The sequence below is a fragment of the Vombatus ursinus genome, unplaced genomic scaffold, assembly GCF_900497805.2.
Source record: "Vombatus ursinus unplaced genomic scaffold, bare-nosed wombat genome assembly UNPS02014167.1, whole genome shotgun sequence".
Lineage (NCBI taxonomy): Eukaryota > Metazoa > Chordata > Mammalia > Diprotodontia > Vombatidae > Vombatus > Vombatus ursinus.
This window is the reverse complement of record NW_020953945.1, coordinates 107166-121692: the sequence shown is the minus strand read 5'-3', so window position 1 is coordinate 121692 and position 14527 is coordinate 107166. Positions and strand designations below refer to the sequence as shown.

Below are 14527 nucleotides of genomic sequence, written 5' to 3'. Positions count from 1 at the left end.
ACACAATACACACACACTCTCTCATACACACACTCACACATACACACAATACACACACACTCTCTCACACACACTCACACATATACACCATACACACACACTCTCACACACACATTCACACATACACACAATACACACACACACACACACTCACACATATACACAATACACACACACTCTGTCTCACACACTCACACATACACACAATACACACACACACACACACACACACACTCACTCACACTCACTCACACATACATGTCTTTTTTTTCCAGGAAGGAACCTTCCCACCCCTTTCCGTCCTGCCCCTTTCCAGACCCAAAGCCAATCTTGGAAAGACACAAAGTCTGTTCAGATTCTGAGAGTTGGTCCTTGCAGACGGGACCCAGAGGATGAGCATGTGCTTAACTTTCACCCCTCTTCCTACCCATCAATTTCAATAAACATTTATCAAGCACCTACTATATGCCAGGTACTATACTAAACGCTGGGCATACAAGAGGCAAAATGTAGTTCCTGCCCTCCAGGAGCTTACAGTCTAATGGAGGAGCCGACAGGAAAACCAATATTTACAAAGCAAACTACAGGCAGGATAAATAGGAGGTCATGAACAGAGGGAAGGCACTGGAATTCAGAGGGGTTTTTGGGAAGGCTTCCTGCGAGGCTTGGGATTTCATTTATTTATTTATTAGGCAATTGGGGTTAAGTGACTTGCCCAGGGTCACACAGCTAGTAAGTATCAAGTGTTTGGTCTGAGGCCAGATTTGAACTCAGGTCCTCCTGACTTCAGGGACAGTGCTCTATCCACTGTGCCACCTAGCTGCACTGAGGCTTGGGATTTTAGTTGGGACTTAAGGGAGCCAGGGAGGTCAATAGTCAGAGCAAAGAAGGGAGAGCCTTCCAGAACATCCCCAGAGCCGAGGGATGGAGCGTCTTGTGTGTGGAACAGCCCGGAGCAGGTATAGAGCGTAAAGAGACTGCAAAGGTAGGGGAGCTGGACTACCAGAGGCTCTGAAGGCCAATCAGAGCATTTCGCATTTGCTCCTGGAGGCCATAGGGAGCCGCTGGAGTTTACTGAGTAGGGGTGACCCAGTAAGGTCTTTGCTTTAGAGAGATCATTTTGGAGGCTGAATGGAGGCTGGACTAGAGTGGGGAGAGACTTGAGGCAGGCAGACCCTCCCCCGCCCCCCAGCAGCTCTGGCAATAGTCCAGGGGAGAGGAGATGAGGGCCTGCGCCAGGATGGGGGCAGGGTCAGAAAACAAAAGGGGACGTATTTGAGAGGCGCATTGCCTGCTGCAAAGGTGCCCTGAACGGGCCTTGGCAGCACTTGGACGTGGGGGCTGAGAGAAAGTGCAGAGTCCAGGGTGACTCCTGGGTTGGGGGCCTGCAGGACTGGAGGAGGATGGTGCCCTCAACAGTGACAGGGAACGTAGGAAGAAGAGAGAGGTTCTGCTCTGGACATGCTGAGTGTAAGGGGTCTCCTGCACGTCCAGCTGGAGATGCGAGATTGGAGGTTGGGGCAGGACAGGGAGATTTGAGGATCATCAGCAAAGAGGTGGTCATTAAGTCAATGGAAGCTGACGAGCCCTCCCCATGACGTGGGACAGAGGGAGAAGAGCAGGCCTGGGATGGAGTCCTGAGGGACACCTTCAGTTAGGGGAGGGTCAGAAGAAGATGGAGAAGGAGCGGTCAGAGGGGGAGGAGGAGAACCAGGAGGGAGGGATGTCCCGCAAACCTAGAGAGAAGAGAGGATCCAGGAGGAGAGAGTGAAGGACGGCGTCCAAGGCTGCAGAGAGGCCGAGGAGAAGGAGGACGGAGAAGAGGCCACGAGATTTGGTAGCTAGATCGCTGGAGTTTTGGTGGAATGCTAAGATCAGAAGCTGGATTATAAGGGGTTAATAGAGAGGAGAGAAAATGGAGGCACCTATGATGGCTTCTTCCAATGTAGCCATGGTGGGCAAGAGATGTAGGATGATAGTTAGTGGCAATGGAAAGACCAAGTGAATCTTGTTTTCTGGATGGTGGAGACATGGGCATGTTTGTAGGCAGTAGGAGGTGAGCCAGTAGTGACAGAGAGCGGAGGCAGTCTGTTCAGATGGTATGGACGGGATTGCTTTGACAGGCTAACCAAGGGTTTGCCATTTCATCATGGGAGACAGAGTAAAGGAGGAGAGAGTGGCAGGAGGCGTCTGAATAGCAGGGGATGAGGAGGAAGGCTCTAGAAATGATTGAAGGATAGGGGACAGTCCCCGAGCTAGAGACCCGAAAGTCTGACCTATTCCTGGAGAGGAGTTTTCTCTACAATATCCCTGACAAGAAGTCATCCTACCTCTGCTTGGAGACCTCCAGTGATGGGGAGCTCACTACCTCTTGATGTAGCCGGATTCATTTTGGGACAGATCTCCTTATCAGACAGTTTTTGTGTAACATTAATCTGTCCCCCTGAAATCTCCTACTCCCCCCCACCACACCCCACATTGCTCTTAATTCTATCCTCTGGGGCCAAGCAGAACAAAGCAGTTCTTCATCTCACCAGAAGTTCCTTGAAGACTAGAGTATTGTCCCCACCTCATTCTTCCTTCATGGGCAACCATTTATCCTCTCCAGAGCCTCAGTTTCCTCAACAGTATAAGAGGGGATGGTCTACATGACCGCCATGTAAGATGAATCTCTTCTTGAGGCTCACCCACCATTCTTCAAGTTGGCATTGATGTAATTTTTCTCCCTTTCCCTGTCCTGGTCATCCTCCTTTGGACAGTGCTTAGCACAGTGCCCAGCACATAGTAGGCACTTAATGAGTGCCAGTTGACCGACTGACTTTGGGCACGTCCAGCTCACCAGTGTCTGGCCTAGATAATGAGGACACTCTTCATTCAGTGGTCAGTTGGAGGAGTGAGGAGGGTGATGCCTCGTGGGGGTCTTTAGCATCAGAAGGGAAAGATTGTCATAGAGAAGAGAGGTCCAACTCATTCTCCTTGGCTCTGGAGGCCAAGACCATCAGCCACGGGGGGAGGGGCAGGGAGAAAGCTCTGGGTTCCATCTAAAGAAAACTTCCTAACAACTGGAACTGTCTTGTCAGCAAATGGGCTGCTAGGTCATGCTGGGAGGCAAAGAAGCTTTGAGTTCAAATCCTGCCACAGACAATTACCAGCTTTGTGGAATTCAAATGGCATGCCACTCAACTCTTTCAGCCTCAGTTTCCTTTATTTGTCGAATGGGGTTAATAACAGCATCTTGTGCCATGGTTGTGTATGTCAAGTGCTAGACAGAGGGTGGCTAGTATAATTATTAGCAATTTTTTACTCACTAGAGTGAAATTAGTTCTGCCTAGGATTATAGTCTTAGAGCTGGAAGAGCTCAGAGACTTTTCATTGTTTTTCAGTTATATCTGACCTTTCATGACCCCATTTGGGGTTTTCTTGGCAGAGATACTAGAGTGATTTGCCATTTCCTTCTCCAGCCCATTTTACAGATGAGGAAACTTGAGGCAGACAGGGTGAAGTGACTTGCCCAGGGTCACACAGCTAATAAATGTCTGAAGCCAGATTTGAACTCAGGAAGATGAACCTGGCACTCTGTGCACTGCCCCACCTAGCTGCCCTAGAGATTCTTAACCCCTAGACCCGATCACCTTCCTCATTTTGCAGATGAGGGATCTGAGGCCAACAGGAGTTACGAGACTTTTCCCAAATAGCAAAGGCACGGGCAGCTAGGTGGCACAGTAGATAGAGTTCCAGCCTTGGAGTCAGGAGAACCTGAGTTCAAATTCAACTTCAGACACTTGACACTTACTAGCTGTGTGACCCTGGGCAAGTCACTTAACCCTGATTGCCTCACCCAAAAAAACCCCCCAAAAAACCAGATTCCAAATAGCAAAGGCAGTAAGTGTCTGAGGCAGGATTTGCACTCAGGTCGTCTGACTCCAAGGCCAGCTGAGTCTAGTCATTCATTATAGAGGAGAGTCTTGCCCTGGGAGTGGGGACATGGGGCCCTCGGAGTGTCTCCTTGGGGCTGGAGAGGGAACAGGACGGATGGTGGCTCTGATATCCTGGGGGTGGGGGAGGGGTGTCTGTCCTTGGGCGTGTGATTAGGCTTTGAGCTCACCTGCCTTGCCCCGCTCCTGGGCCACACCACGGCAGTGTCCTTGTGTGCCCACAGCACCCTCTAGTGTGTGACAGAAGGAGAGCACGTCTAGGCTTGAGCAGGAGGGAATTGGACTTGGAGGGGTGATAGGGATGCTAGCCCCGGGGGGCCAGGAGGGACCTGCTCCGCCCAGCCGCTCAAGGCTGCTCAGGGAGTTGGCATCCCAGGTGAGAGGGGAGGCCCTGTTCTCTCCCCTGTATCGCCCTCTCCTCTTGGCCGGCCCCACCCTTTCATTCTGCCAGGAGAGACTTGATCTAGGTCCCCGAGGGAATGAGTAGCAAAGACATTGGCACAATGAGATTTAGAAGAGGAGGGAGTCTTGGAGATCCTCCAACCTCTCTTTGATTTTATAGGCCCAGAGAGAGGAAGGAATTTACTCAAGATCATCAGCTTTTAGGTAGCCAAGCCAGAATTGGAACTCAGGTCCCCACTCTCCAAACCCAAGGCTCTTTCCCCTACATCCAGGTCCCCGGGCTTCTGTTCCTTTCATCTCATGACATTTTTTCCACTGAAGTGCAACCAAATTCTTCTTCTTCCATTGCTGGCTTCCCTCAGACCTTTGAAAGGCAGTGGGCACTGGGGCTGACCAGGGAACAGTCTGTGGGCATGATGACGGCTTCTCCCCCACCCACCTTTCTCCCTACTCTGGGATTCCGTCCTGGGAAGAAAAGTGTTTTCCAGAAACTCCCCAGGATTCTGGCCCAAGAGGGAGGGTTGAGATGTTTATGGTGCAGGAGAGCTCAGCTTCTGAGGAAAATGGGCACCTGGGGTTGGGGGCGGGGAAGAGTTGCCGGCCTTCCCACTGGTGTTTGGACCTGAGTCCTGGCAGCGTGTGGTCCTTGTCAATGTCCTCTCCCCTGCCCCGTCTCGTCCCCTTAGATGTCCTTGTGGCTCCTGATCATGTCAGCAGAGGCGTCCCATCCCAGAGCCCTAGGGGAGAGGAGTGGGAAGGAGGGGGAGTAGACTTTTGGCCAGGATGGGTCTGTCCCTGTGGCCTTGGCTGCTAAAATGTTGTGTCAAGCCTCTGTGTGTTCACGTGTATGTGTGTGTGTGTGTGTGTGTGTGTGTGTATGTGTATGTGCTTTTCCCACAGGGAGCATGTGCTGCTGAAGACCCCTCAGAGTATTCTAAACGGACAGTCTAAAGGCCTTCCCAGATTGGGGCCTGTGGCCAGCACCCAGGGGGTCCCTGGAAGTCCTACCAGGCACACAAATGTTAAGAAGGTGTCTGGAGTAGGTGGGACCACGTATGAAATTTCAGTGTGAAGAGGGAGCCTCACCCTATCCTGGCCTTGTGACCTATGGCACCCTGAAGATGGAAAACCAAGGAGATGCCACCTGGGGGGTTGCCTGTTTTTCCTGTCTCTCTCTGCCTTCTTCCCTACAAGCCCACCTTCTTCAACCTCTTCCCCCTGCCAGCACCCCCAAGGGAATGGAATGAACAGTCTTGAGAACTGACTGGCTTGGGAGTGTCAGGAGAGCAGGTTCTCCTGTGTGGCACGTGCATTGGTCCATTCCAGAAGATGCTCGGATTTGGGCGCCATTTTGAGATCTTGGGCCAGATCTATCTAGTTTCCCAGGGTGCACAGCAGGCCTGTCCAGCACACATCTGTCTCTGGGAGAGCTGGTGGGCCTCTCAGCCAACATGAGCTTGTGGTAGCGAGCGGAGGTCCACATTTACTATGCTGCTCTGAACCTTTCTCATCCAATAAGGGTGTGTCTGTGTCCCTGGGTTCTGCAGTCCTCTCCCTAGCAGCCTCGTGGGATGACTGTGGCTGTGGGTGGGTGTGGATAAGAGAAGGACGGACCACAGGAAGACCCCCAGTCTAAGAAGTCAGCTTGTCCAGATGCATGGGACCTCCCAGAAGGAGTGGCTTTAATTTAAGGCCCTGTGTCTCTCCTTGTTCCCCAGCCCTGCCTCCATTGAAGCACCACCCCAACACCACCGCTTGATCTGAGGAGTGTGAAGCAATGGGGCTGAACATCCTGTCCTATGGCATCCCCTGACTGGGTAGTGCGGGTGGCTGGGGCTCCATCACATCCAAAGAGCCGACCTTCCTAGCTGGCTAACGGTCCCCTCTTCCTTTCTCTGTTCACATGAGACTTTTTTCCACTTTGGACTGAGCTCATCAACTCTACTCTGAATTTTTCCAGGCAGAGCACACATACCTCATTAGGCTTGACCACAAAGATGGGGATGGGGTGATTCCATTAAGGATCCAAAGGAAATCTCTCTTGTTCCCATCGCCGCTCTTGGAGAGAGAGGGGCAAGCATTAAAGGTTGCTGCGCTCAGTTGACCAACGTGTGAGAAAGAAGGCACATCCCTCACTGAAACTATGCAGAAACTGCTTGCCAAGTATGTGCCCAAGATCCCAGCTGAGTGTGTGCCCCCCAGTCCCGCTGGCCCCTCCTAGCTAGCTCTTTGCACCAGGACATCACAGGAGCCAGAGTAGATGGCAGAGGGGACAGAGGCACTTTTACAATGATGATACGACACCCACCCATCTTCTGCTGAAGACTGCTCCTATACTTTCCTAAGGACCCTGTCCCCTTGTCTTGACAGTGAGATGTGAAGAGCTAAGGATGCCAAGGATACTACCATGTGTCTTCCACTCTTGGCTCTGTGGTAAATGGTGGTCTGAAGAGTGCAGGCTGGTTCGACTTGAATGAAATCCCACTGGGGTCATGCCCACGAGGTCCCTAGAATTCTCTGTGGTCTGACTGGCATGAAGATGCCAGTCTCAATCTTCCTGGAGCTGATAGCCTTGGTGGACACATGCCTGATGCCAACAAAATTGCAGTATCTAGAACCCTTGGCCACGAACCATTGGCAGGCACCCAGATGCTCCGGTGAATCCTCCTGGTTTAGCACATGAAACACCCCCAACTTCCTGTCGCTATTAACGAGTTGCCTTTTCCCCAGCCTTGGTCATTATTGTATTTAGCTTCACAAGCTTTCCCTCCTTCCTTCCCTCCCCCTTCCTCTCTCTTTCTCCCCCCAAGACTTCCAAATGTGTCCATTTCTCAGCTTTGAGAGGGGGGAGATAATGTTGCCCTCTGTATTTGCCGAATCCTTCTGTGCCATGTGTGACAAGAGGGGCGTGTGTGGATTTTTCCAGGATGAGTAGCAATAGTTTGGGTCTCCAATTCCTCTGTGCGTGGGTTCCCCACCAGTCCCCCCCACCAAGCAAATGATTCTGTTGTCTCTGTTCTCTGGTCTTCTAGAATCCGTCATTTGTCCATACCTTGTATTAACTGTACAATGTGGTGGGGGGACAACTGTGCTTATGGCTGTGGGGACATGTTGTTACTTGAAGCCTTAATTCTCCGTGTTTCTATTCCTGGGTGGGTTGATGTAAATGGAAACCATAAGTTAATTAACTTTGGGAATCATAGATCTGTGTGGATAAAGTAGGGTGGGTTCACCCCCTTTTCTCCACCCTGACCTCTCTAGGTCCCCATCAGAAATGATAACCCCAGGGCCCACTTTCTGCCATTAAAGACCATCAGGAGTTTGGGTCAAGGAGGTGCTCAGATTTACCCCAATGAGAAGCGCATTTTCATCATTTGCTTCTGTGTGGGTTACTTTATTTTTATTTTTTTTTTGTTTTATATAATTTTATTAAAAAATAGAGAGAGAAACCACATCTAATCCATTGTCTGAGTGAACCTTTGGGGTGCCCCCATCGAGACTGGCAGACCAACGTCCTCTTTTACCTAACCAAAGGATCTAAAGTTGCAGTATCTAGAACTCTTGGCCATGAACCAAGCAGGCACCCAGATGATCCAGTGAATCCCCCTGGGCTTGGCACATGAAACACCCCAACTTCCAGGCACTATTAATGAGTTGCTTTTTCCCCAGCCTTGTTCTTCATTATATTTAGCTTCACAAGTTTTCCTTTCCTCTCTCTCTCTCTCGCTCGCTCGCTCGCTCGCTCTCTCTTCCCCTCCCTCCCTCCCTCTCTACCTCTCTCCTTCCCCCTCTCTCTCTCTCTCTCTCAGACCCCAGTTGTCCATTGTGTGAAACACCATCCAGTTGTGTTTCTATAATGGTGACTGATAATAGGGAAAATCATCTCTATCCAAGATGGCAGCCAAGTCTCTAGACTGCCCCTTTGCCCACCCATGGAATAGAAGTGTTTTAGAGTCCCTCGGATAGGCCTCAGTCCAGTATGTTGTAGATGCCAAGGAAGCCCAGTTGTCAGAACTTGAAGGGCCAGACCTTTGAGACCAGCTAATCTAACCCTATAGACATTTGGCTATTTTTTTGTATATTTCCCCTCTCTGGGCCTCAGTTTCCTCTTCTGTCAAATGAGGGTTTGAATTAGATTATCTTGGAAGTCTCTTCAAATGCTCAATCTTATAATCCTTTAAAACCCTTCTTTCTTCTTACAAATGAAGAAACTGAGGTCTAGAGAGGGCTGGGTCCAAGGCCCCACAGCTAGTATGTAGCTACGAGTCCAGAGGGCCACTGCTGAAATGGATATCAGCAGAGTTGTCTAAAGTCACTCCGGGGCTCCAGGCAGCCAGGAATGTGCTCTGTTCTCATGGGGTCTGTGGATGCTAGAAGGGCATCTCACTGGGAAGCCTGAGGGTCCCTGTGGCCTCCTTGCCTCGGAGTTACTGAGTCTTTGGCTGACCTCTCTCTGGCCCCTGGAGGCTCTGCCCCCTGGCGACTGCCAGGTCCAAGTCAGAGTGGACCTGGCATCTGGAGAGGTTGAAGAGAAGCCTGCAGGATTCCCAGGGCCAGGCAGTCAGCTGTGGATAGAGCCTAAGAGCTCTCCAGCCTGGGCACCTGCAAACCAGAGCCTCAGCTCTCCTGCCTTGCTGGGCTCAGGAGGAGTGCTGGGATCCCAGGAATGGTCCGTCCAGAGCCCAAAGCTCAGAGGTGGCAGGGGGGAGGTAGTGGCAGGAGCCCTGACTTTGGAGCCAGGAGACCTGCTACTGGTAGACCATGTGACTTTGGCCAGATCCCTCCCCCTCAGTGAGCCTCAGTTTCCCTATCTATAAAATGAGGGGATTGGACCACATGGTCACTGCGATCCCTGTTAATTCTTAGATTCTCTTATTCTTGAGCTGCTCAGCTGATCTCTTGGTCTTCTTCTAGCCCATAACGTTTAAGAAAGAAATGATTTCATGGCTGGGTCTCCCAGTCACAGAGGTACTTGGACCTATGCCACACTCTGCCAAGACAGACCTGACTTTTTTTCAGGACTTCTTGAATACTGGGTGATCCCTGAGGGAAAGCTGCCTGGAGGCAGTGGGGGAGGCAGGTGGAAACATTTGCAAAACATGTTCAGATCATAGGTCACAGATTTGTGGTCAGAGTGGAGCAGAGGTTTTGTACCCCTCTTTATACAAGTGGGGAAAGTGAGGCCCAGAGAAGTGATTTGCCCAAGGTCACAGACCTAGTAAGCAGCAGAGCTAGAATTGAACTCAGATCCTCTGGCTTCCGATGCAGAAACGTTCTTTGTGCTCCATTGGCCGCTTCAACCCTATGGGAATGCTGCTGGGGAGGGAGGTCTGAATGGAGGCACCAGTAACAAAGTAAGGCTGTGGGAGGGCCTCATAGTATGAGGGAGGGGCAGGACTAAAGGGAGGCCTGAAGGGGTGTGTGTGTGTGTGTGTGTGTGTGTGTGTGTGTGTGTGTGTGAGAGAGAGAGAGACAGAGAGACAGAGAGAGAGAGAGACAGAGAGAGATAGACAGACAGACAGAGGAGGATGTGGATGAGGATGTAGAGAGAGTCCCCTGTTCTCCCAGTAGTCCTCCATACACCAGAGATCACTGACCTCCAAAGACCATTGATCATTGCCAGTTGGGTTTGGCGGGTTGGTGGTCCCCACCCCGCTGGCATTTGGTCCTTGGGAAGAGCCAGGGCAGAGAGATGAGTGACCCCATGGACAGGATTAGCTAGAGGCTCTAGGAGATTCAGAAGAGGAAAGGTGGAGGTGGGGAGGTCGCCAAGGAAATGGAGACTCCTGGCCCTGACTGAAGATTCTCCCTAGGGCTTACAATTCTCCCACATCCTGGGGATGTGGTCTCCTCTGTTAGCTTCATGGAGGAGGTCACGGGGCTCCAAGAGAAGACCCCAGGTTAGGGCTGGAAGGAACCCTAGGCAGCATCTGCTGTGATAGAGGAGGGGAAGTGAGGGTCTGAGAGGGGAAGGGATTCCCCAGCAAAGTCAGGATTAGAAGGTGGTTGGAATCATTTTTCTCAACAATGAGACGTCGAAGCATGGAGGGCAGAGTTGCTACACAGATGTCTTACAGTAATGGTGGCCCGAACCAGGACCTTATTGGTGAATGAGTTAAGAGATGTCCTTTCCTGCCAGGTTCAAGCGTTCTGTGAGGGTGGTCCAGCCTGCTTTCTGATGGCCGAGCCTATGATGAGGGATTGCACAGACAGGCTGTGCAATCATAGCTTATACTACATTGGGGTCTAGATATATTAGGACAAAATGTTATCACTGGAGGGACCTTAGAACATAGAACAGAGGAACCTGAGAACATAGGATGTCAGGGCTAGAAGGAATTTTAGAACAGAAGGTGTCAGAGCTGGAAGGACCTTAGATCTTAGACCATGAGAAGTGGAAAGGACCTTAGAACAGAAGATGTCAGAGCTGGAGGTGAGCAGGTGGGTCTTAGACTAGAAAGAATACCAGAGCATGGAAAAACCCTAGAACAGGGTTCTTAGCTTTTTTTGTATCATGGACCCCTTTGTCAGTCAGCTAAAGCCTATGAATTTTGTTAAATATTTCCCAATTACATGTAAAATTTTTTAATAATTATTTTTTTTAAAAATTGAATTCCAAGTTTTCTCCCTCCCTTCTTCCTCCACCCTCCTTGAGAAGGCAATTTGTTTTCAGTTATATATGTGAGATCGTGCAAAACCTGTTTCCATATTAGCCATGCCTACATTCATAATTGAAGGAAACACTAAATTTCAGTTAGAGATTAATGAAAGTGAAGATGTAAATTTTTTTCTTATCTAAGTTCACCCCCTGAAATCTATCCATATCCATGGGAGTGCATGGACCCAGACTTAGAACCCTTAACTTAGAACAGGGAATGTCAGGGCTGGAAGGGGAGGCTCAGAACAGGGGATGTCAGAGCTGGGAGGGCCCATAGAACAGGGGATGTCAGGGCTGGGAGGGCCCATAGAACAGGGGATGTCAGGGCTGGAAGGGGAGGCTCAGAACAGAGGATGTCAGAGCTGGGAGGGGCCTCAGAACAGGGGATGTCAGGGCTGGGAGGGGCCTTAGAGATTATCTAGTCCGATGCTTTCATTTTAAAGAAAGCCTAAAAGATCTAAGACCCTAGGAAATCAAGTGACTTGTCCCAGGTGGCAATGGCTGTGCCAGCGGGCATTCGAAGCCCGGTCTTTGACTCCCAGTCCAGGGCCTTCCCTGCTGCCTTTGAGCGGTGGTGGCTGGCCGCCTGATGGCGTGGTCCCTTGCCTGACTTGCCTCTCCTCCGTTTCTGTCTCCGTTTCTCTTCCTGCTGCGGCCTCCCCCCAGGGGGCGAATCGGAGCCTGCAGCCGAGGATGCGGGAACAGCGGGCGGCTGAACCCCAGGACCAGCCTCCACCTTTGCCGGTACCACTGCGCAAGCTCGGCCCTCCGCCCCCCATGGAGCCCCACGGCCTCTGGCTACTGCCCCCCTGTCGGGGTGCCCCAGCTGGCTGCCGTATGCCGCTTGCACTCAGCCGCATCTACCCTTTTCCCGAGCCTCTCTTGGCCAGAGCGAGATGCCAAGTAGGGAGAGACCGTCGGTGCCCCTCGTCCAGATGGCCAAGCTCCTTTCACAGGACTCACTCAGGATGAGGCCCCCTGAGGACTTTGGGGGGCCAGGGAGAAAGAATAAAGATGCAGGGGGCAGCTGCCTCTCTCTAGGCCCTGTGTGGAGGGGGTGAGGTGGGGGGTGGCAATATTGGCAGGTGACGGGTAAATGTGGCCCTAGCTCATGCTGTGATGGCAATGTGTTTCCTTCCTTGAGCCCCTCCACGCTAAGGAAAGCTAAGTATTAGTCTGCACCTCTTGGCAAAGAAGTCCATATCCCCAGCAGAGGGTGGGGTGGCGCCTGAGGTACCTGCCCTACTGTTAGAATGGGACCAAACCTCCCGCCTGGAGTAATCAAGCCCCTGGAGGAGAAGCCAAGACAGGCACAGTGCCCCCCACCAGAAGTCTGCATCATCCTGATTCGAATCAGAGCCCCAAGGGACTCCTCCTGTGTCTTGAGGAGCCCCTTTCTCCAGGGTTGTCAGAAGCACTAGGGAGTGGGATGGGGTGGAAGATGGGGGAGAAATGTGAGAGGGAAGGTTTGTGAATCACCCCTTGGGAATGATGCCAAGGAGCTGTTTGTAGTAGTTGTGGATAACCCCAGGGCCTGAGTCCTTCCTCTGGAACAGACCTGACCCAGTTCTGACTTGGAAGAAATGCCTGACTTGGAAACAATGCAGGAGCCAAGCAGAAAGGTGGCCATTAGGAAGCTGTGCCCTCCCTCCTGCCTGCCTGGTTCCCAGCTCAGCTTCCCCAAATGGCGTTTGTCCGTAGATGCCACGGTGCTCAGAAGAGACAGCCTGAGAGTTTCCCCAATTCCCTCCATCAGTGGGGGTCACTGAATCCACAGCTCCCGCCACCATGGGTGCGCCTGGGTAAGGGGTGCGCCGTCTCCCCTCACTCACCGCATATATCAAACCACAGCACTTTAAATATCCTTTCCTTTATGCTAGGTTTTCGGCTTCATGTAATGTAAGAGGTTTCAGGTTGCATGGGGTTGGGGGTTGGGGAAGGGGTTGATCCTGAGCAGGGATTGCACTGAGGGCCCACCAGCCTGAAAGCCAGGAGGCCCTGCTTGCCAATGGCTGTTCCCTCACTCCCAGCCCCCAGCCCCCAGCCCATGGCTGCCCCCAACTTCCCTCTCCACCAGGGCGTGCACGCATGTTGCCTTAACCCCCCACCATCCCTGCTGCCTACTCCCCACTCCAGAGCCTGGCTGTTCATTTGGCCCATTGTCCTGTCTTGTGTCTGTATGGAGCCAAACCCCAGCAGTCCTTGTAACTATGATAAGCCAACATCTCAGGCCCAGACACCGATCTGGGCCTGGGGGTGGGGAGGCTAGAGGTCCTCCCCAGAGCCAGACTCAGCCAGGCTGGGGCTCTCCAATCTTTCTTCACAGAGAGCACCACCACACTTCCCCCCACCCACATACCCCACGCTGCTATGTTTCCGCTAAAGAAACAACCCTGACTTTCTTCCTTTCTCATGCTAATTTCAATGTTGTACAAACCATCCCCTATAGATGCCTAGAGAAGTAAATGTTTTTATCTGCTCCCCAGGATCACGGGCACAGCAGGGAGGAAAATTTGGCCTCACTCCTCCCTTGGTTAAGATATTCTCTCTTGAACCTTTGGGTCCTGGAGGGCATCCCAGACCAAGTTTGATGAAGTGGGGATGCGGGTCCCAGGTGTCCCAGAGGGACTGGAGGGAGTTTTCCACAGTCTGGATGCCCTTTGCCAAGCCTGGGGGTAGGAGGTTCTAGGTTTGGGCTGTTCCCAGAATGCCGAGCAAGGGGCCAACCTCAGGAGCGCCAGCAAGCAGGGGCACATTGGGTTTGCATGAGTCTATTTAACTGCCTTGAGGAAGAATGAGCAACAAATCTATTTATTTTCAATTGTACTGAAGCACAGAATGACATTTTCAGACCCTGTAACCCCCAACTATGGAATATAAAGTATATATTATGGTCGCCTAACTGTATTTCCTCGAGTTTTTGAGAAACAAAACAAAATTACGATAGATTGTTCTACAAGGGTATTTTTTCCATTTAATTCCCTGAATAAATTTTTGGTGTTTTATCTCCATGGCTCCTGTTTTTATACTTGGCCTAAACCCCCTAGTCACTGACTGTCCCTGAAGGAGCAAAATCATGGGATCTAAGAGTTTAGGCAGAATTTATCAGCTTGTCATCCTGCATTCTTGGAGATGGTAGCAGCAATACCAAGTGGATAATGAAAGGCCTGAAACACTCAACTTCTTTGGGTTTTTTGTTTGTTTGTTTTGTTTTGGGTGAGACAATTGGGGTTAAGTGACTTGCCCAGGGTCACACAGCTAGTAAGTGTTATGTGTCTGAGGCCGGATTTGAACTCAGGTCCTCCTGACTCCAGGGCCAGTGCTCTATCTACTGTGCCACCTAGCTGCCCCGTCACTAATCTTCTTTGGAAGAAGGAAGGAAGAAAACAAGCATTTATTAAGTACCTACTACGTGCCAGGCACATAGTGTTCTACCAATACACCATTTAATCCTCACAGCAACCTTGGAGATTATGTTCCCTTTTTATGGTTGAAGAAACTGAGGCAGACATTAGTTAAGTGACTTAGTTGA

The 14527-nt window shown here is 51.2% G+C and overlaps 1 protein-coding gene across 1 annotated transcript in view; it reads left to right on the top strand.

Moving 5' to 3' along the window:
* The window catches only part of ZDHHC8 (zinc finger DHHC-type containing 8), a 30736-nt gene extending 16839 nt beyond the window's left edge, over positions 1-13897 (top strand). Inside the window, exon 10 of the mRNA XM_027859382.1 lies at positions 11662-13897. Coding sequence (XP_027715183.1) covers positions 11662-11902 — 241 coding nt within the window. The 3' untranslated portion in view covers positions 11903-13897. The remainder of the gene's footprint in view (positions 1-11661) is intronic.
* The last annotated feature ends 630 nt before the right edge of the window (positions 13898-14527 follow it).